General features: G+C 42.1%; 1 protein-coding gene across 1 annotated transcript in view; it reads right to left on the bottom strand.

The window, feature by feature from the left end:
• Positions 1-7486: 7486 nt before the first annotated feature.
• LOC137371416 (beta-1,4-galactosyltransferase 3-like) overlaps positions 7487-24167 on the bottom strand; it is a 44092-nt gene continuing 27411 nt past the window's right edge. Inside the window, exons 3-6 of the mRNA XM_068033979.1 lie at positions 23560-23750; positions 14218-14340; positions 13552-13656; positions 7487-12476 (exon numbers count right to left, since the gene is read on the bottom strand). Of these exons, the coding sequence (XP_067890080.1) occupies positions 12323-12476; positions 13552-13656; positions 14218-14340; positions 23560-23750 (573 nt within the window). The 3' untranslated portion in view covers positions 7487-12322. The remainder of the gene's footprint in view (positions 12477-13551; positions 13657-14217; positions 14341-23559; positions 23751-24167) is intronic.

Raw genomic sequence — 24167 nt, 5'->3', positions numbered from 1 at the left:
GCACAAGCTTAAGATAACTGTAACAAAACCACCTTTCTAGTCAAAAAATTAAATTGACAGTGGAGCCACTTGCCTGTGATAGAGCATGTCCGGCCCGGCCCGACCCTTGCCCAAATGCCGGACCCGGAAGTGCAACCCGACCCGACCGGAACCCAACACGTCATTGGGTCCCATCGGATTCGGGTCGAGTAGCAGGCCTTTACTTCATGCCAGGCCAACTCAGCAATTGACTTGTGAACCCCTTCAAATCTGCGTCCCCATGATTGGGCACTGCAAGATCAGGTAGGATGTTGAAGCTGTTTCACCTCACAGTTTCCTTGCCTTCCCTTTTCTGCCAAGGTAGTCCCAGACGCTTTCAGCAATGCAAAAGAGATTCTGGTACTAGCACTGGGCTAAAAGTTTGTTCCGCTTCAAAGTGGCGCCACATGATTTCCTGGAGGTAGACAGAGCCGCTGGCCACTAGCTATGCAGCTTTCTTCAATACTAATGAAGAATGCCATGCAGGCTGCACAGGTAGCGGCGGGCGGCACTGTCTACCCCGGGGAATGTACGCAGTGCTTTGAAGCGGCGCTGAGAAAACACATTTTTTTAGCTTCGACAACACTTCAGAAAGGAAAGGAAGTGAAAAAGGAGATGCGATGTTCATGTATCTAAGCATCCAGTTCTGGGCGCAGCACTTTAGGAAAGATGTGAAGGCATTGGAGTTTTTTTTTATTCGCTCATGGGATGTGGGCATCGCTGGCTAGGCCAGCATTTATTGCCCATCCCTAATTGCCCTTGAGACCATGAGCTACCTTCTTGAACTGCTGCAGTACATGTGGGGTAGATATACCAACAGTGCTGTTAGGAAGGGAATTCCAGGATTTTGACCCAGTGACAGTGAAAGAACGGCGATATAGTTCCAAGTCAGGATGGTGTGTGGCTTGGAGGGGAGCTTGCAGGTGGTGGTGTTCCCATACATCTGCTGCCCTTGTCCTTCTAGTTGGTAGAGGTCACGGGTTTGGAAGGTGCTGTCTAAGGAGCCTTGGTGCATTGCTGCAGTGCATCTTGTAGATGGTACATACTGCTGCCACTGAGCGTCAATTGTGGAGGGAGTGAATGTTTGTAGATGGGGTGTCAATCAAGCGGGCTGCTTTGTCCTGGATGGTGTCGAGCTTCTTGCGTATTGTTGGAGCTGCACCCATCCAGGCAAGTGGAGAGCATTCCATCACACTCCTGGCTTGTGCCTTGTAGATGGAGGACAGGCTTTGGGGAGTCAAGTGAGCTACTCACCACTTGATTCCTAGCCTCTGACCTGCTCTTGTAGCCATGGTATTTGTATGGCTAGTCCAGTTCAGTTTCTGGTCAATGGTAACCTCCAGGATGTTGATAGTGGGGGATTCAGCAATTGTAATGCCATTGAATTTCAAGGGGAGATGGTTAGATTCTCTCTTGTTGGAGATGGTCATTGCCTGGCACTTGTGTGGCACAAATGTTACTTGCCACTTATCAGCCCAAGCCTGGATATTGTCCAGGTCTTGCTGCATTTCTACATGGACTGCTTCAGTATCTGAGGAGCCTCAAAAGGTGCTGAACATTGTGCAATCATCAGTGAACATCCCCACTTCTGACCTTATGATTGAAGGAAGGTCATTGACGAAGCAGCTGAAGATGGTTGAGCCTGGGACACTACCCTGAGGAACTCCTGCAGTGATGTCTTGGAGTTGAGATGATTGACCTCCAGCCACCACAACCATCTTCCTTTGCGCTTGGAATGACTCCCAACCAGCGGAGAATTTTCCCTAATTCCCTAACTGAATCATTGACTCCAGTTTTGCTGGGGTTCCTTGATGCCATACTCGATCAAATGCTGCCTTAATGCCAAGGGCAGTCACTCTCACTTCACCTCGAGTTGAGCTCTTTTGTCCATATTTGAACCAAGACTGTAATGAGGTCAAGAGCTGCGTGGCCCTAGCGGAACCGAAGCTGAACGTCACTGAGCAGGTTATTGCGAAGCAAGCGTTGCTTGATAGCACCGTTGACGACACTTTACTAATGATTGAGTATGCTGATGAGGCGGTAAGTGGCTGGGTTGGACTTGTCCTGCTTTTCGTGTACAGGACATGCTTGGGAAATTTTTCACATTGCTAGGTAGATGCCAGTGTTGTAGCTCGACTGGAATAGGTTGGCTAGGGGCGCGGCACATTCTGGAGCACAGATCTTCAATACTATTGCTGGAATATTGTCAGGGCCCATAGCTTTTGTAGTATCCAGTGCCTACAGTCATTTCTTGATATCATGCAAAGTGAATCAAACTGGATGAAGACTGGCGTCTGTGATGCTGGGGACTTCAGGAGGAGGTTGAGATGGATCATCCACTCGGCACTTCTGGCTGAAGATTGTTGCAAGTGCTTCAGCCTTATCTTTTGCACTGATGTGCTGGGCTCCCCCATCATTGAGGATGCCACCTCCTCCTGTTAGTTGTTTAATTGTCCACCACCATTCACAACTGGATGTGGCAGGACTGCAGAGCTTGGATCTGATCCGTTGGTTATGGGATCACTCAGCTCTGTCTATCACATTTTACTTACGCTGTTTGGCACGCAAGTAGTCTTGGCTTGTAGCTTCACCAAGTTGACACCTCATTTTGAGTTCTGCCTGGTGCTGCTCCTGGCATGCCCTCCTGCACTCTTCATTGAACCAGGATTGGTCCCCCGGCTTGATGGTAATGGTAGAGTGGGAGATATGCCAGGCCATGAGATTACAGATTGTGGTTGGGTACAATTCTGCCGCTGCTGATGGCCCACAGCGCCTCACGGATGCCTAGTTTTGCATTGCTGCATCTGTTCAAAATCTGTCCCATTTAGCACATTGGTAGTGCCACACAACACGATGGAGGGCATCCTCAATATGAAGATGGGACTTTGTCTCCACAAGGACTGTGCGGTGGTCACTCCTACCAATACTGTCATGGACAGATGCATCTGCGGCAGGCAGATTGGTGAGGACGAGGTCAAGTATACTTTTCCCTCTTTTTGGTTCCCTCACCACCTGCCGCAGACCCAGTCTAGCAGCTGTGTCTTGAGTGCAGAAAAGATTTATGAGAATGGTTCCAGGGATGAGGAACTTCATTTACCAAGGTAGATTAGAGAAGTTGGGACAGTTTTTCTTGAAGAGAAGGCTGAGAGAAGATTTGATAGAGGTATTAAAAATCATGAGGGGTCTGAACAGAGTAGATAGGGAAAATCTGTTCCCACTCGTGAAAGAATCAAAAACGAGAGGGCACAGATTTAAGGTAATTGGCGAAAGGAGAGATGGTGACAGAAGGAAACTCTTTCACACAGCGAGTCAGTAGGATCTGGAATGCACTGCCAGAGTTTTGTGGAGGCAGGTTCAACTGAGGCATTCTAAAGGGAATTAGTTATCTGAAAAGGAAGACTGTGCAGAGTTATGGGGAGAAGGTGGGGGAACGGCGCTAAGTGAATTGCTCATTCGGAGAGCCTGTGCAGACAGCTGATTGGCGTCCCTTTGAGTTGTAACAATTCTGTGATGCTCATCTTATGATGTGTTGGGGGTCACGCTGTGACTTCAGCCATTCACGTCACGGATCTGCCGACTTGATCTTTGCACCAATGACGATCTGAAAAGCAACATATGCAGCAACACAAGTTTTATTGGAGCAGGATTCACAAAACAGACAACTGATACAGCATGAATTACATGGATTTCACTGATGCAGATTTCCAAAACATATAACATGGAAAGAGCTCTATGGGAGTTATTGATACATGACTTGAAAGACAAACAACCGACATAGCATGACATTCATGAAGTTAATGGATACTGGATTGACAATACTTAACAAAAAGGCATTACATAATATTTCTAACATAGTTTTGAAACAGGTTCCAAAAGCCGTGGGATGGATTTCACACTTGATTTTGATATAGGATCAAGCAGCCATATTCTGTGGCACTGCATGTACCAGGCATTATTGCAGGGCTCTAAATATTGCGGACTAGGTTCTGTAGACAAAACCCAGTGACACAATGTTCAACACCTCAGATACAGCAGCACTTACTGATTTGATACCAGAGATTTATTTCCAGCAAGAATTACATGCAAGAATGGCAGCAACTATGACTAAGGAATTAATGCCACTGGAGTCACATATGCTTTGCATATAATGGCAAGGACTGAAAACCAGAGGTGGATACCGAGGAACCAATGGCTGTAGTATATTTGGATTTTCAAAAAGCATTCGACAAGGTGCCACATAAGAAGCTTTAACACAAAATTAGGGTTTAAGGGATTGGGAGTATTAGCATAGACTGAGGATTAGTTAGCAGACAGAAAATAGGAATAAACGAGTCATTGTTGGGTTGGTAGGCTGCAACTTGTGGGGTACCTCACTTGGGCCTCAGTTATTTACAATCTATATGAAATATTTGGATGAGGGAACAGAGTGCAATGCATCCAAGTTTGAAGACAAAGATCGATGGGAAAGTAAACTGAGAAGGATAAATAGACTGTGAGAAGGATACAAAGAGGCTGCAAAGGGCTATAGACAGGTTAGGTGACTGGGCAAGAACATGGCAGATAGAATAGAATGGAGAAATGAAGTTATCCACTTTGGCAGGAAAAATAGAAAGGTAGAATATTTGAGACAGACTGAGAAATATTGGTACTCGGGGAATCTGTGTCCTTCTACACGAATCAGAGAAAGTTAACATGAAGGTACAGCAAGGAATTAGGAAAGCAAATGTTAGGTTAGACTTTATTACAAAGAGATTGGAGTACAAGAGCAAAAAAAGTCTGACAACAATTGTATAGAGGCTTAGTAAGACCACACTTGTAGTACAGTGTACAGTTTTGGTCTCCTTACCCAAGAAAGGATTCGCTTGGCCTAGAAGAAGTGCAATGAAGGTTCACTAGCTTGATTCCTGGGATGAGGGGATTATCCAATGAGGAGAGATTGAGTAGACTATACCGACATTCCCTAGATTTTAGAAGAATGAGATATAATCTCAAACAAAATTCAAGGGGTTCAACAGGGCAAATACTGAGAGGAAGTTTCCCCTAGCTGGGGAATCTAGAACTAGGGGTCACAGTCTCAGAATAAGGGGTCAGCACTTAGGACTGAGCTGAGGCAAAATTTCTTCACTCAGAGTTGTGAATCTTTAGAATGCTCTACCAGAGAGCTGTGGATAGTCAGTCATCGAGAATATTCAAGTCATACCTCAATCGATTTTTGGATACAAGGCATTATGGGGATAGTGCAGGAAGGTGTAGCTGAGGAAGCGAACTATCGCCTTTAACCGTCCTCCCCTGCACACTCACCTCCAGCAAGTACGATGACTCGGACAACTTTGCCACTAAGTGCACTCTTGCTAAGCCAAGCATATCCTTTCCGAGGTAAGACGACCAAAACTGTACATTATACTCCAGGTGTAGTGTCACACCTTTTTAGTGACCTCTTTGTCACTAGATTAAGACCATTCGATCAGCTGCCTCTCATCGTGTTCCTCCCTTCCACGAGCCTAACAGGCCAAATGTTCTCTGAAGGTCACCCTGCTATAGCCCTGAACTTGAATCTTCCTCTAGTTTCACTCCTATCCCCTCTCATGCCCTCTCCATGCTAGTCTTGCACGAGACCCATCTCCTGCTCTGTTGACCCGATACCCAGTAAACTGATCACCCAACTTCCCTTCCTTGTCTCCAGCTTAGCAGATATTGTTTAATGGTTCTCTCCAAGTGTTGCTCCTCTTTCCTTTAAATTTGTCACCATTACCCCCTCAAAAAAAACCAAGCCCACCATCCTTGAAAACTACCATCCCATCTTCAACTTCTCTTTCTTCTCCAAAGTCCCTGAACATATTATTCGCTCCCAAATCAGTTCTCATCTTTTTTCTCAGAACTCCATGTTTGAATCCCCCTCCAATCAAGTTTCCACCTCTGCTACAGTACCGAAATGGCTCTTAAAGTCACCAGTGACATCCTGTGTGACTGCGACAAAAGTAAACTATCCCTCCTCACCCTTCTCAACCTGTCTGCAGGCTTTGACAGTTGACCACACCATCCTCCTCCAACGCCTCTACACTGCATCCAGCTGGATAGGACTGCTCTCATCTGGTTCCATTCTTATCTAATCATAGCCAGAGTATCACTTGCAATGGCTTCTCTTCCTGCTCCCGCACTGTTACCTCTGTTGTCCCGACTGTTGCCCCTCAGTGACATTATCCGAAAGCATAGTGTTAGTTTTCACATGTACACTGACAACACCCAGCTCTACCTCACCATCACCCCTCTCAACTCCATTGTTGCTAAATCACTTATCCAATATGCAGTACTCAATGAGCAGAAATTTCCTCCAATATCGGGAAGACTGAAGCCATTATTTTTGATCCCCGCTCCAAACTCCCTTCCCTAACTACCACCTCCATCCTTCGTCTTAGCAACAGTCTGAGACTAAATCAACATTCGCAACCTCAGTGTCATATTTGACCCAGAGATGAGCTTCCAACCTCTTATTTGCACCATCACTAAGATGCCCATTTCCACCTCTAACATTGCCCAACTTTGCCCCGGTCTTAGCTCATCTGTTGCTGAAACACTCATGCATGCCTTTGTTACCTCTAGACTTGATTATTCCAATGCACTCTAGCTGGTCTCCCACATTCTACTCTCTGTAAACTTGAGGTCATCTAAAACTCTGCTGCCCGTGCATCAACTCGCACAAAGTCCTGTTCATCTATCATCCATGCTCACTGACTTACATTGGCTCTTGGTCAAGCAACACCTTCATTTTAAAATTTTCATCTTTGTTTTCAAATCTCTCCATGGCTTCGCCCCTCCCTATCTCTAGTCTCCCCCAGCCCCACAAACCCATTGAGATATTTGCACTTATCTAATTCTGGCCTCGAGCATCCCCAGTCTTAATCGCTCCAACATTGGTGGTTGTGACTTCAGTTGCCTTGGACCCAAGCTATGTAATCCCTCCCTAAACCTCTACCTCGTTTTCCTCCTTTACACTCCTTGAAACCTACCTCTTTGACCAAGGTTTTGGTCAACTGACCTAATATGTGGCTTGGAGTCAATTTGTTTTATAATATTCCTGTGAAGCATCTTGGGACATTTTATGTTAAAGGTGCTATATGATACAAGATTTTGCTGTAGATCAACTATGATCTTAGTGAATGACAAAGCACGCTCAGAAGGACTGAATGACTGCCTCCTGCACCTATTTATGCTCACAGATTAAAAAAGTCCAAGGTTCAATTATGAATTCTGTATAAACTGCTAATCTCAATGAGCTAGGGTATGGTACAATTGGCCTCAGTGCTACAGGGAAGGGAGAAGGTAAGGCAGCATTCCATTCCTGATTTCTATTCAGTGACTTCTGCTGAGTCAGGTAGAAGTGGGAGCATTTCACAGAAAAATGCTTTCATGTAGCAATCTGAAATTTACATTCAGTATAAACTTGCTATAATTTATTTAGGGATTCCTTATTTTACTCCTTGCTGATATACAATGCTATGTTGGATGCAGAACTCTCAATCTATCTACATGCCTTGGTTGTGCACTGTAAAAGGCTGTGAACATCCAGATCTGGGAGACATTTCTTCAGTTGCATTTGGTGTCTTCCAATCTTCCCAAGTTTTAATATATCCTCAAATTGCTCAACACTTATTCTCAATTTTTCATTTCCTTAGGCCCTCTCCATCATGTAGATATTAAATGCCCAACACACAGCACACATCATCCCGATCAAAGAGGTACAATCCAGAGAAAAAGGCAAGTTGCAAAATGCTTTAAAGATTTTATTTTTATATGTAAGAAAAGGATCCAGAAACACATACAGCAGCTGAATATACTTGGGGATGTGGAGAAGGGTCCAGGAAGAGGTAGGAAACACAATGGCTACAAAAGATACAAGTGGAGCAGTGTTAAGACTGTCAAGTTCAAACATTTAAAAAAAAAGACATTTCAAGACCATCCTTCACATTGTAAAAGGCTGGGTAACATGGTTCAATACAAGTTTTCCAGACAGCACTTGAACACATTTACCCTAAATGAAAAATTCAAGTAACCTGTACTTCAACAGCAGTGGACTTATTCCCATCCGTGGCAAAGAAAAATAAATGCTTTCGTGACCCAGACTGAGTAACTCAATTACAAGCAGCATTACATTTTGTTGTGAAACCTGGTGGTTACTATCATTAACGCTAACCATTCTGTGTAGCTTTTAGGATTTAAAATACCCAGCTAATACTTAAGTGGTATTAGATATACAAAATTATTAAATTTAAACACTTAAAAGCAAGCTATATTTGCAGCCTGGTTACAGTAGCATTTGCTTACAAGTACAGTAGAACATTAATTTTTGGCATGGTTTCACTACTCCCCTCCCATGCACTTACAATAAATACAACAAGCTTTAAGTATTTTCACAAAATTTTGTACAACCCTTCACCAAATTACATTAGGAAAAATACCAAAACTTAAACTATATACAAGGCAATTCTTATGTACATTGCAGAAATTTAAATGATAAATTCTAAATATAATCATATTTGTGTTTCCAAATTTCTATCAATTCTAATACAACTCAACTTGGTAACCTATACACACGAAAATCAAACATTGGAAAGGGATACAAAGAAAGATATTCACAAGAATTGAAATTACCAATTCTGCATAACTACCGAAAAGCAGTATTACTTAGAGGTCTAAAACAGTTTGAATTGGATAAGGCAACGATACTTGATTGACAGGAGATTGTTTCCATTAACATGGAACTTCTTTTCATGACTTGGATCTGATACAATAAATAAAATGGAATACTGCTTTTTACCACTTTTGAAATCAAAAGCAGAATTTATAGCACTTCCCCCAATTTGCAAAATATGCATGTTACAGTACAAAACTTACCTACATCTACCTTTGAAAAACAATGTCAATAATATTATGTATCCTAATCACTGCAAGACAGGGTAATTGGGATAAATGTATGCACTGCACACAGGGAACTGAAATAGCCTAAAACTAACTTTAATAAATCAGATTTTCACTTACTTTAAAACTCCTGTACAGGTTATACAGAACACCTGAAGCTGTGTTGTGGGCAACAGTTGCTAACAAACTTGACCATCAAGCAAAGACATGACTACTGCTGCATTGAAAGGATTCTAAGCAGATTTTTACAGCAAAAATTTAATCAGCTTTTTCAAAACGGGGGGGGGGGGGGGGGGGGAGGGGGGTGCAGGTTTAAGTAAAAAAAATTGTATAATTCCCACTTTATACATACATATTTAAAACCAAAAATGCTGAAAATGTATAAGCCAGTCAGTATCCGACATTGACCAATGCCAGAAATAAGACTCTTTACTGAATCCTGTTAAAATTCAATTTCAGATGTGTTTTACTAGCATTTTTTTAAAATCTCAGACATGGCAAACGGTAAGGATAACATGCTTGGGAGGATCAAGTGACTTTGGACCTCTAGTTCCCAAAGTTTTCCACCACTAGATTTACCTCTTCTCAAGCTAGTCTGTTGTAGACTAATCGATAGAGATTGATAGTTATGATTAGTCAACAGTTCCATTATCATTGCAACGTGTGCGTACCAAGATGGGAGACCAGATGGATTATGATCGTTTCATCTAGCAACTATGTTCATCACCATCCCAAGCCCAACAAAAATCAGTGTGCAGGTATTCCCTACATTTTCTGAATGATGCAACTTGTGCTTGCGTGAAGAATTAGAGAAAAGGCACACATGACCACACTTCAGAAAGGACATCAAGACCTTGAGAGGGTGCAGAGAAGAATGGTACCAGAGATAAGGGCCAGAATTTTACGCTGGGCGGACGGGAGCCGGACTCCGACCTAAATGTCGGTGCCGATCCCGCTCCACCTGGGGATCCGTCCCATATTTTACTGATCCCCAGGGGGCGTCTTGGATCGCGGGGTTGGGTTGGCAGGCACCATGCCCGATTGCCAGGCCCCCGCACCCCACCCCGGGGTGCGGAAAAGCCGGCAGCTATAGCTGGGCGGCCTTTCACGTCCCCGGCACAACCGCTTGCCATGGGTAAAATACCCATGGAGGCAGGCGAGGGCCCTTAAGTAGCCACTTGTGGGGCTTGATTGGCCTCAGGCGGGCAGGCCGCTTCTCACCACCACCCCCCCCCCCAGGCCTCCGTAAGCTTGGTCGGAGGCGGAATCGGGGCGATTAGGCCTCCCGAAGCCTGCTGCTCAATTTTACGCCGTCCGCATGCTACCATCCGACCCACTGGCACAGCGTAAAATTCTGGCCAAGGGGTTTAGTTATGTCGAGGGACAGAGAAGCTGGGTTAAGGGGAAATTTATTAGGTTTTCAAAATTGAGCGCCTTTGACAGATGGATGGGGAGAAACTGTTTCCAGTGGCCAAGAGTCAGCACCAGATCAGATTTAAGAAAAAATGGCAAAGAAGGTAGTGGGAGATGAGAATTATTTTTACTCAGCAAGTCATGATAGGGAATGCCTTGCCTGAAGCAATTCAATAGTGAATTGGATCTCTACTTAAAGTAAAAATTTGCAGATCAGTGGAGTGGGACTAATCAACAGCTCTTCCAAACAGCAAGCACAGGCACAGTGGACTGAATGGTCTCTTTCTGTGCGGTATCATTCTACAGTATGTCTCAAAACACAGTAAGTTAGCAGGCAGGCCTTTTGGTCAATTTTACTAGTCACTTGCGGGTCTGACATGCCTGTCATTTCAAGTGGTCTATCATTTTAACTTTTTAGCTTTCACATATGAACTGAAGTTTATGCACAAGTGGTTGCATTAAAACTAAATCCTATATAGGAAAATGTTTTATGAAGCTTAAACAATGTGATTTCAATCAGGTGTTACATAAATCAATGACGTAACAGTGCATTGGAGAACAGAGCAGTGGGATGAGTGATCAGCTTAATATACCCAGGAGTTCTTGATCTCCGCCATATTGCAAGCTAAGTTGTGTATTTTTCCAAAAGGAAAGGGAACAAGGGGAAGATCAATTGAGTAATATTGGTGTGTCCTTGGGAGGCCAGGCAATCAGTACATCCTTAGTTGTTGCGTGACAAGAGCAGGGCACGGTAAGAAAATTGTCATGAGATGATCAAACCTTTAAAAAGCCTCAAGTGAAAATGAGACTATAAGGATGGAGAAAAATTTAGTGGGGGTGGGAAAGAGAAGAGGGCCTTGAATAAGCACAAAGTTGACTGCCGAGGCTACAAATATTTACCCAAGAACCCACAACACTAAATTACAATAGCAACTAGCAATATTCTATCACTATCAAAATGGCATTCAGTGCAGAAAGTTCTATTTAATAGTTCACTGAAAGTGAAACAGTAGAAACTATAAAATACATGTATATTATTCAGCATATCACATAGACACAGCTATGCAGTGACTGCAATCGGGTTAAAATTTGATGCATGGCATATATGCCAGCAATTACATATGTCACAGTTACTAATTCAGTCCCTTGCCTTTCTTTTTTGAAAAAGAAAAATACTCAGCACTTGTGGAATGAAACATTCATAGAGCAAGGTGGTAGTAAATTAACTTAATTGACTGCAATGCCTCCATAGTGCAAACTATCCTATATATGCTCGTAAATGTGCAAGTTTGAACATATTTAGCAAATTGCCCATGCAGATAAAACTATCGGTACAAAGAACGGTAATGAAAGTGCTCATTTCATTAGATTGCATCAGAATGATGAGCCAATATTGCAGCCCTGATGCAATTCTTTAATATATGCAATTAGAAAAATAACAAACATTTAGAGCTTTAGTTCCTGGTATAGGACACCAAGATGTTACTTAGGAAAGTGTAGATTTATCAACTGCCTTTGGTTCTTTAAATTGTTATACTAGATGCAGCACAGGCACAATTTAATTATCAAGTCAACCATGCATGCTGCCATTACCTACAAAGGGCTTAAATAATACAAAAAACCTATTTAAAGGCCTCATTCCAAATACCACTTGACTACATTCTTAAATTGCATTAACAGGCATGTTACAAAATACTATGCAACAATTGAAAACAAAAGGGCAGTTCTCCACAACAATATACCCATTACATTAGTCACACAAGGATGATCTGATTCAGTACTGAAGTGTGAAACTTGAGAAATTGTTTAGTAAAAAACAGGAAGCAGGTAGGTTATATCTTTGCATTTTTGAGGAAGTTCTTAATTTGTAGATTTCTTTGCATTTTCATTATACTCAAAAAATAACCTGCATCTGCAACAGTTGCCTTTGAGACATTTTGAACAATATTATTGACTTTTAAGGGATGGGCATTTGTTAGTTGACTTTTGCCTGTATGTTTAGGCTGTTCCCAAAGTCCACAGTGATGTTGGTGTACAAAGGAAGCTCTTCCCTGTGAAGCAAGTTGTACTCTATGGAGTTCATCCCATCAGATCGCCATGACCTGGATACCTTTACTACCATGTCAAATCTGTGAAATAATCAGATTCAAGTCTTACTGAATGGCTTGCTTTAATTGCAGATTAAAAAGTAAAACATTCTGCCTTCTCTCCCAAATGCCTTTTTAAAATTAGGCATTTCCTTTTGCAGCTATTGTCACACCACTTCGCATTTACAATTGCTCAAATGGAAATGCAAATTCTTTCCAGAGTTCTGTTAACTATATAATTTAATGGTGGTCTGCCTGAGCTAGTATAGAACATACAAGCAGGTCCTTTCCCAAACAGGCAGTAATCAATTTTATTGGTTCATAATCCCTTTAAATCTAGAACTCTCATCAGTCCTTTTCTAATGAGCATAAGCTTGCTCATGCTTTTTTTTTGTTCAAAACAGTTCCATTTTAAAATTGACTTGCTCCTTTATTTTAAAAGGCAGACAAAAAGCAGTACCCACTTGAAGTCCAGCCTGAAGGCTTGAAGAATCTCAGTATTTGCTATCCAAAAAGATTTAAGATGGATAATTGTGTCCTGGCCCCAGTTGTAACAATACACAGAGTGCCAAAAGCTGGAAACAGTCTTCTGGTCGCCAATGTGAAAGGAAAGGTAAATGTGAGCATAATTTTTGTTTTAGTTTTCTGCTCAAATGGCTAGATGAAATTATAGCCTCTTCAACTGGGTGCAAAATGCACCAAGGCATAATCTCACATTAAAAATCAAGTTGCAGCTAATAGAAAAATGCTCTCATAGCAGATATCCAATCAAATATCAACAGTCTCTTTAAATACTTTAGTCCAAGCTATAGCTATACTATCATACCTTTTTTCTTGCTTCTCACCACCACCGCCTCCTCCCCCCCACCACTGAATGCTGGTTTATGCCCATCTGCACCTAGTGCTTAAAGCTTTCTTCAAATGCCTAACTAAATCGTCTATACATGAAAATCAATAAATGATGCCTGTTTTTGGCCAACAGTAAATTAATGTATTTTATATCAATATTTTACATGCAACAGTGAGCAATTGATGATCTCAAATTCCAGTTCATTGTTTTCTTCAGGGTTATTACAGTGAAGCTTGACGTATAAATTAAAACCACTTCAGAAAGTACCTTTTCTCATTTTTTTCATTACCCACATCCATACTATGCATGATCATTTTGTAATGTCCAAGTGAGAGGGGAGTTCGAATTATCTTCATCCCTGCTAAATAAATCCTAAATAAAAAGTTGAAAAAATTAAGATCCATTTACCAGTTCAAGAGTTAACCAATCCTGATACAATTCCAACTACATTACCAAACTGACTGGCAGCCTTTAGGCCAGGGGTTTCCAAGATTTTTGTTTTTGTGAAACCTCATGTGCATCATAAAATTTAAGTCACCGTTCCCAGTAATGTTCTCACATCTCAAGCTATTGACATTCAGAGATATTGATCTTCTCATTTAGGATTTAACCAAAGAGACAACTGTGCCAACAGCCCTTAGCAAATCCCCTATGCTAACAAAATCCAAACAAAAACAAACATGAAATATTAGTGCAAAAAGAACCATGTTGCCTGGATTTCATGGACCAGACTGCCAATTGTCATAAGCCGCACGCACCAAAATGGGTCGCATCTTGGCCCGAGGTTCCATTTAACTATTCTATTAATCTTGAATCCAAACCTATGTCTTAACAATTGTGGACACGAGAGCTCCACCACTGAAATAAACTTTAAAAAAAGGTCATGCAGGTTTAATGAGCATTATATAACTGACTTTAATGAACAAGTCCTACCTAGCAGAAATGTCATCATCTTCTCCACCCCAACCCCAGTATGTGTTTGGGAAGCCATTAATCCTCAAGTACTGATCAGGAGTCAAGGCTGAAACACCACCAAAATACATCTTATATGGTAGCCTGGAAAACAAAAAAAAGCATCAATTTAGAAAGAGTTAAACTTCAAATTAGGTTGAAAACCATACTTATTGTTCCCGTGAAGGTACAGAACAAGCTTTACAGGTATCCTGCAGTTTGACCCAACATGCAGCATTCTATTCATATGTTCACTGCATACCTAAAAATGAAAAGTAATTTACAGACATTTGTGGTACGTTTTATTAAAAAGTTCGGTATAGAGTAATACCTCAAAGTTATAGTCAATGTGGTGTTGGCGATTAGTTGCAGTCTCAAGAAATGGAGATTATGCACATCTTCTAGTAATTGACAATGATAGAGAGGGCAAGTTGTTGCAGATTCAGTGCTAGCTATTAGAAATCACCGACTAGCCACAGGTGTGGCTACGGCAACACCATTTTAACCACATGCACTACTTTTACTCAAACACCATACACATAGATTACTATGCTTCATATTACATAGAATGGTCTGTCTGTGTTGTTCATTCAGTCTAACTGGTCTATGCTCCACATGATCCTCCTCCTATCCTTCATCTAACCCAATATTCCTTTCTTCATCTTTAGTTTCTCCTTCAATGCATCTATGCTAGTCACCTCCATTATTCCTCATGGTACAGTGTTCCATACTGTAACCACTTTGGGTAAAGAGGTTTCTTCTGAATTCCCTAAATGCATTGCTAGTAACAGTCATATTTATGGCCCCAGTTTTAGTCACCCACAAGTGGAAATATCTTCTGTCTAATCATTTTAAGGACCTCTCAAGTCACCCTTCAGTCCTCTCTTTACGAGAGGGGGAAAAAAAAGCGCTCAGCCAGTTCAATCTTTTGAGAGCTGTAACCTCTTAGTTCTGGTATCATCCTTGTAAATATTTTTGCACCTTCTCTAATGCCTCTATATTCTTCTTATAATTTTGAGACCAGAAAAGTGCACAGTTCTGCAAGTGTGGTCCAACCAAGGTTCTATACAAGTTTAACAACTTCTCTGCTATTCACATCTATCCCCCCAGAAACGAACCTCAGTGCTTTGTGCATTTTTGTTTTGGCCTTTTAAAACTGCGTCACTACTTTGTGATTTGCCTATCTGTGCCCTAGGCTCTTTGGCTCCTCAAATCTATTTAAACTATTTTCAAAGGAGCACGTGGTCTCATTCTTCCTACAAAAATATTGAAATTCAATTGCCAATTACACATTCATTCACATGTATATTTACATAAACATCGATCTGCAAAACTTTGTAGTTTCTCCTTCAAAAGTTTATTCCATAATTCAAAACTTATCTAACATAAAAAAGGGGGACACTAACACTCAAGAGCAGGTGAGTGCATACTACAAAGAAAAATACAGCCTGGCTGCAGACATCAGCAGCCTCCTAGAAGGTGACCTGCTAGACCTGGTGGCTACACATTACCAGCCACCTTCAATTTTTTTGCCCAATTCCTTCCACATTGCTACTGGAGACAGTGGGTTTCACATTCGCTGCACATAATTGCATAAGGCATGTGACTGATTGCTTGCCATGGCTGGGAGTTACGCAAACCTCCACTATGATGACAATAGCTGGAATGAGTGGGCACGCACAATCATCTCTCTCACTGGCTTCCCACAGTACAGGATACCATCAATTGCACATGTGGTGGTTGGTACACTGCCACAGCAACCAGGATTTGTTTTTAATCTACAAGGGATATTATTCCAATGTGTAGTTGGTGTACAATCACAAGAGGTTCATGCAGATTCCTTGGGAGCTGTTAGCATGCCAGACCTTTTCATTCTAAGAAGCAGACTTAGGAGCTAGCATGTAGGAGACCAGAGATAACCCACTTCAAACTGCGAGGAACACCAGTGAGATGCAGGAGCACGAAGCCACATGACCACCAGGTGTGTCATGGAGCAAGCCATCGGAATGTTGAAGATCTGCTTGGGGTGCCTGGATAGATCATAAAGAGTCAACAGTTCTCACCAGCAAGGGTCTCCAGAATCAATGGGGTGCTGCATCCTGCACAGCACAGGATTACAGGTGGAAGACAAAGACGCTCATCGGGCATCTTCAGAGGAGACTAATCGAGGAGAAGAATAAGGAATATAAAAATGGGGCACCCATCACCAGACCAGCTGCTTAGGCTCAGTTAATTATTTTGACTTTAATAAGCAATAAATGAAAGGTAGCTCCAAGTATTGCTTTCCTCCTACCCACCTCACCGCCAGGTTCCTTTGCACTAAACAAGCCTCCAACCACACAAATACCCATTGGGTACAATCATGTGTTGACATCATGAAACAAATTGAAAGAGCAAGTTGGCATTCAGGATGGGTCAAAATCCTGGAAGTACCTTCCTAACAGCAATGTTGGTGTACCTACACCCCAAAGACTGCAACAGTCCAAGGCAGCATCTCACGACCACCTTCTCAAGGGCAATAAATGCTGGCCTAGCCAGCGACGCCCACATCCCACGAACGAATAAAAAAAAAATGCAATAATGGGCAAGATGTGGAATTAGTGCCAATATACACATTTTATCTGGAGTTGTAATAAAATGAAATGTCATAACATAACAGAAAACATTTTGTCAAACAGACATTTGCAGCCAAGGCCCCAAGCTCTGGAATTCCCTTCTTGCCTCTCTATCCTCCTTTAAGATGTTCCTGAAAACCTACCTGAGCCATGTAAGGAGATATTAAGCCAGATAAGCAAAAGGTGGATCAGAGTCAAATTAGTATTTCAGAACAATTGTAATGCACCTTGGGACATTGTGATGTTAAAGGTGTAATATTACTTGATCCTTTGGTGTGAGATCTATCGTGAAACTCACGGGATAAGTGATATCTAAAGTAAACTTGGGTTTTATTATACTTTAACTGGAACATATAAAACAGTTACAGCACAAGCTACATCTAACTTGTGTCTTGCTATATCAGGCTCCATCTGCAACTAACTGGTCATGTGACTTACAGCTCTTTAAAGTAGTCCACTCTCAAGGTCATCTCAACATCCACCTTTTTCCCCCAAAGATAAAAACATACATACAAAAAACAATGATGTTGGTGTTCAGACGAACTATACATGATTAAAACAAAATGTTATTTACAGGTAAGCAAATTTAACACTCCCTAAGACAGAGGTTTGCTTATGCATCCCGATCTGTTCATCTGGAACCTCTTCCCTTGTTTAGAAAGCCACGACTGCTTCAAATTTCCTTCCATCATTGAGTACTGCATCTATGTTGTGCCCTTTCTTCTTTTCTAGCAGGTCTTTTTGAAAGGCCTCGAATGGGGAAATGCAATTAACAATTCCATAACCCGTTCTGACAATTCGATATCTGCAAAGTCGCAATATTGAGCTTCGTCTCGGCACCTTGCAACAAACCGGTCAATGGACTCATATTGCTTTTGCTGGTAGGTCATAAGCTCAAGCCTGCATACTCAGAAATTTACCTTTACTAAGTTGCTGCTCCAGCAATAACCACAGCTTGCTAGGGTCCTTCTGATCATCAGCTAACAATGCTGACTTAATGATAGGTTTCAGGCCCTCGTTGCCCAGTGCGATCTTAATTTTGGTTGCTTGTTTCTCTGGGTTGCTCACTTCTTGATCCAGGAAATACAGTTCCAGGAAATACAGTTCCATTCACTGTCGAAACAGTTTAAATTCAGACACTATGTCCAAAGCCTTCCAATCTATAACTGGATATCTGAAAGCCATTGTCTTAATGGTCCTGATTTTTAAAAATATATAAATACAAGCTTTTTCACAGGTTTACTTTTTTTGTTTTCTTTTTAATACAGATTTGTTTTTTCCCTCCCCAGACCTCCCCCTTTTAAGTGAGAGACACTATGGGCTAGAATTTACCTTACGTGGACGGGAATTCACCACCGACATAAAGGTCGGTGGTGAACCAGCTTCCGCCTAGCCCGGGTATCTGTCCCACATTTTACGGGACTTCCACCCACTCAGTAAGCTGCCGGCCAATTAGCGGGCCAGCAGCTCTTAGTCCCAGCAGTGCCACCGGGAGCGGTGGCCATGTAGCCCAGCTGAAGCCATGGATCCAGGAGGGAGGTTAAGTAGGAGCATGCCTCATCAGGGGGAATCGGTCCTTTCCTGGTGAGGCTGGAGTGGTCATTTTGGGGGGGGGAAAAAAAAAAAAGAGTCTTGGGTTCCAGGGATGGGTTGAGAGGTGGAGGCGGCCCTCAATCGGGCACATTAGGACTGATTGCCATGCCCCCCCCCCAACCCGGGGGCACAGCAATCGCTGGGCGGCCTTTCACGTCCAACACGTCTACTTGCCACAGGTAAAATACCCGTGGAGGCAGGCGAGGACCCTTAAGTGGACACTTAAGGGCCTTGATTGGCCTCAGGCAGGCTGACTGTTTCCCACCTCCCGCCCGACACCATAAACTTGGCCGGAGGCAGGAATGGGACAGGTAGGCCTCCTGGAGCCTCCCTCTCAATTTTAATTTTACGCTGCCCCCACGCCACCATCCGACCCGCTGGAGCGGCGTAAAATTCAGCCCTACAGCTTTTGTTTACACAGCTTGTTTGTTTTTTTAAATCCAGAGATCAGCCTTTTGTTGACATAGCTGTTTGATTTTTTTCAACAAAAACAAAATACTGCAGATGCTGAAAATCTGAAATAAAAACAAAGTGCTGCAAAAACTCAGCAGGTCTCTCAGCATCTGTGGGGAGAGAAGCAGAGTTAACATTTCAGGTCAGTAACCTTTCATCAGAATATCCAGTTCTGATGAAAGGTCACTGACCTGAAACATTGGGCTGGATTTTATGATGGGCAGATGGGAGCTGGCCACCGACGTAAAAGTTGATGGCAAACCCGCATCCGTCCAGCCCAGGGATCCGACCCACATTGTATGGGTCCCCAGGCTTTAATTGCTCTGAGGTGGGACTTCCACCCGCTTGAGGGAGGAAGTCCAGCCTCATTGAGCTGCCAGCCAATCAGGCCAGCAGCTCTTAGTCCCAGCAGCACCCTGTGCCCAACTGTCAGGCCCCCTCCCCCAAGGTATCACCGGGCAGCCTTTCGAGGCTACCGGATGTCCGCTTGCCATGGGTAGAATACCCGTGGAGATGGGCGAAGGCCCTTAAGTGGCCATTAAGTGGGAAAGCCTCCCAGAGCCTCCTGCTCGATTTTACACCACCCCCCGCCACCATCCAGCTTGCTGGGGAAATTCCGGCCATTAACTCGGCTTCTCTCTCCAGAAATGCTGCCAGACCTGCTGAGTTTTTCCAGCACGTTGATTTTTTTCAAACTGCGAGCTGCCTTTTCTTTTTTAAAAAGGCAGTTTTTTAAAAAAGCGGGTTGGAACTTACAGTACCAGCAGCTGCTACAAACAGCCTCATTGTGTTGGACCTCCAGTGGCGCTGTTGGGTTCTTCCTGCTCTTTTTGGCTTAGGTCTTGCCACAAAGCAAAAAACTCAAAGCTAAAATAGTAATGGCTTCAGCTACTGCTTTTCAAAATTTTCAACCCACTGCCAGATAGGTGAAAGCTCCAGTCTCCTGGCAAATTCCATGCAGTACTCAAGAGTTCCAACATCTCCTGGGATCCAGTCTGTAGTCTAGCCTGCTGCAGGGTTGTGGGGTGTCCTGCTGACTGCTGTCAAACATCTTTGCCACTCCAAGTAGGTAGCCTGCTGTTCTTTGTTCCTGCTTTGCTGGTGTGCTCTTCAGAAAACATCCAGCGCTGCCACAATGTAATTTTTGGTGGCCTTCAGGAAGAAAATCCCAAATGTTGCCACCATGTACTATTTGGTGGTTTTCAGAAAAAATATATCATACACGTTGCCACCATGCAATATTACTTGATCCTTTGGTGTGTGATCTATTCTAAGACTCACAGGACTACGTGTAATATCCAAAGTAAATGTGGGTTTTATACTTTAACTGGAAACTTTATATACAGACTTACTGCATGAGCTACATCTAAACACATCTTGCTATATATCAGGCTCCATCCACAACTAACTGGTGTGACACATCACTTCCTCCAGCGATCTTCACTTACAGGTCCTTAAGGTCATCTGCTTTCAAGGTCGTCCCACAATAAAGGCCACTATATAAAGGTATGCTGTTGCATATCCTTGGTGAATTACAATTGCTTTAACTTGAGCTTTCGACCACTTCTATCAGATGCATCCTGTGTGGGTTGAATAGATAAAGGCAGACTGCTCAAATGCTTTTGGTCTATAAACTCCAGGTTTTGAAGCCCAAGGGTCCCTTTGGGTAACATCTCTTTCCTGGACCACTACTACTCTGTAGCAGACCAGTTTTAAGATCGGTGAGGCACTGTAAGGCCACGAATAAGCTATAGTCATCCTTTTCAAGGTGCACACAGATTGCATTTGATGCTGCCTCCCCTTTGCCTTGATGTGCCCTTTGGAGCTGCTCATTATTGTTTGGATTTGCTTCCTTCAGTTGGCCTACAGTGGTTATCCTGGTTGGTTGAGCTGACCATAAAGGCAGATGCCTCTCATACAATGCTGATGGTGAAGTTCAGCATTTTCACCCAGGTTATACAGACATGAAAGGTTTTGATCGAGTAAAGACTGCTCCCTCTGGCAGGAGGATTGGCAACTAGAGGACTCTATTTAAGATAACTGCAAAAAGAACTCAAGGGTAATGTGGAGATTGTTTTTATACAGTGAGTACACTGCCCAGGTAATGGAAGCAGACCCAGTAGTAACTTTCAAATGAGAAATGGTGTTTAGAAGTTGTTAAACTACATAATTGTACAGCTTTTGAGTACATATCTACTTTTGGTTCTCAGTAATACTTAGATATCACTTAGCAAGAGATTAATACAGTGGTACTCAGTCACGTCTATATGTTTGCCCAAAACGTTTGTATGCTAAGCACACTTTTTCTTTCACCATTTGTCCTTGAGTAATTCATAAATAATTATGTTTACTCCTGGGCAGTGAGCTGCTGAAATAAATTCAGTGATGCTGTTGCATTGGTCTGTTGATGCAGTTCAGTTGCTTAGAGATCCACTTCTTTTCAATGTTTGTCCTTCAAAGCTGGTTATACATTTGCAAACAATTTTGCTGAAAGAACCTGCCCACAGACCATTGCACTGAATATTTGACAATAATGAAGTTAATGAAAAAGAGTAAAAGGATGGCGAGTCTCCTTATTTTTCCAGTAATTGCCCCTCTGCAGGTGATTTTCAAACTTATGTGGGGGACCTTTTGTAATTATTGACAGCACAGACTGGGGGACCCCTGCCGTAACTTCTAAAACACCATATTGCTAGCTACCCAAAAAGAGGAAAAAATAAAATCTGATCAGACAAAAAAAAGCTAAACTTGGTGGACCCTCTAGGATCTCCCTTAAGAATGTAGGGCATCACATTGAAACCTGACAAAATAACATAACATTCAATTTTGAAGATTACATTCTATGCTAAATTGAATGCAGCTAAAGTTGAGCTAGGTACTAATTTGAACTAATACTGTTTTATTGTAATTCCAAAGTCAAGCCTGGTTTGAAATTATGTTGATAATCATACTCTTGGCTACTGTTATGATCTCCATGGAAACCACCAACAAACCAAAAGAATTGAATCCACTGACTGACCCCAATTTAGGGAATAAAAACCAAATAGACAAGATTTCACTTACAAATTTTAACACAAACCAAAACCAACATAAATTAAACATGAACCAACAGCTTAACCACGATCGATGTATGTATATCTTACATACAAAGGTAGCCCTTACTATTCCTCTGAACAGTCTCCATATGATAAAATCAGGATCTTCCTCAGGTAGCTTTTCAAGATCTGTTCTCCAGGATGAAGATACGGAAGTAATGAGGTCCTGTTGATAGTGAGCGATGCAATCTTCCCTTTAAGGTTTGGTTTTGTCGCCTCAAACAACCTTGGCCTTACCTGCTACCATCCGGATGGCATGGCACCACTGATAACTGTTCCGGTTGCCGAAGACAATAGCTATAAGTCATTCACCAATGATCAGCCCTTGGTCCAGGCTCCCCTGGCTGCAGTCAAAACAATACTTCAACCAACTGCTTCAATTCCAAGCAGCCTCTCAAAGCACAAAAATCTGCAGCTCACAGCCTGTCTCTTAAGTAATAACTGGCTGATTTTTCCATCCACTGCAAAATTCTTCACAACTCTCCAAAAGCCTTTTTAAAAAACAAAGCAGCTTTTCAACTGGCTTCCACCTTTTCCAAAAGTCTTCTGGTCAAACTGAAACCTAAGCCCCCAATCACATGCCCTTGGTTAAAAAAAAAACTTTTTTTTTCCTCAGCCACAAGACTGTTTGTCTAACCTGGAATTTCAATTTTCAATTTCAAATCAGGGACTGTCTCAAAAAAATAGCTGTATAGAATTCAGTAAACACACAAATACTGTATCACGCTACATATGTTAGAATATGCTTCCACTGGTGGGGAAATCTCAAACTAGGGGACATAGTTACAGAATAAGGGGTCACACATTTAAAACTGAGATGCGAAGGAATTTCATCTGAGAGTGGTGAATTTCTGGAATTCTCTACCTCAGAGTTATGGAGGCTAGGCCACGAAATGTATTTGAGGAGGAGGTAGATAGATTTTTGAAATGTTGGGGAGTCGAGGGTTATGCGGAGCAGGCCCGAAAGGGGAGTTGAGGCTTGGGCCAGATCAGCCATGATCTTATTGAATGGCAGGGCAGGCATGAGGGGTTGAATGGCCTACTCCTGCTCCTATCTCATGTTCTGATGTTCTTATAGAAGTAGCGAAATAAAGAAATTGTTAGTAATACATCAAGCTGCATCTTTTCAGACCTCTATCTTTGAAGTGAGTTAAGTGTTCAATGTGATATTTTTAAAAGCAGTGCTTTACTACTGGGAAAACCATCTCTGGGTCTTTTAACTAAATTAGACTATGAGGGAATACTAAAGCCAGATTACGCATATTAAAAATAGAAATCACGATCCATTATTCCTACAAAAGAAAGGCATAAAGAAGAAAGCCCCAAGTGTTTTTTGGGGCTAAGGAATACAAGCTCAAATCATGATTGATGAAACAGACACAGCTCAAGATGTTAAATACTTTGTGTAGATTAGTTGTACAAGTGCAGTGTATGCATTGAAAGAGCACTTAAATTAGCGTCAGTCAGCTACAGAGTGGTTGAACAGAGTTATTTATGTATCAAAATAATTTGAGTTAACATGCTAAAATACAATCACCATAAATAATTATTCCCATAATTTTCAATACCTGTACTTGAATTTATTCATAGCACTGGACACATGTTTGGGGTATTTCTCATTGCAGATGTACAGATTGTGATCATTCTCCGGAATAAGATCGACATCATGTAGGAACAGGCAGTCCCAGTCTTCATCCTTTAATGCTTCTCTCACCCCAACATTAAGCAGCTTTGCCCTGTTAAAGGTACGATTTCCAGTCTGGTGGAAAAATAATTTGCATTTTATTTAAGAACAAAATATTTAAAATATTGAACAAACCTAGCACCCAGCCTTGCATTCAGTACCCATTTAGTTTACATGCCAGAAATGGTTCATTATAAATAGATTAGTACACATGCTGCAATTTAGTATAGCTATTTAGAATTCAATAATTCAGTCTTAGATTGAGCAAAAATACAGCAAGTTATTGAAATGCATCAAATCTCAGTAAATCAAAATTTGTACACATTTTCCAGTTACTAAAATGAAATTACAACACAGAATGGTTCCAGGGATGACAGATTTTAGCAACAATGTTAGGTTGGAGGAGAAACTGGGTTTGTTCTCCTTGCAGCAAAGTAGATTGAGGGGAGATTTGAGAGGTGTACAAGATTCTGACGGTTTTGACAAAGAAAA

This window comes from Heterodontus francisci, chromosome 6, assembly GCF_036365525.1.
Source record: "Heterodontus francisci isolate sHetFra1 chromosome 6, sHetFra1.hap1, whole genome shotgun sequence".
Taxonomy (NCBI): Eukaryota; Metazoa; Chordata; class Chondrichthyes; order Heterodontiformes; family Heterodontidae; genus Heterodontus; species Heterodontus francisci.
Note: the sequence above shows the minus strand (reverse complement) of the source record. Positions and strands in the feature narration are given on the sequence as shown.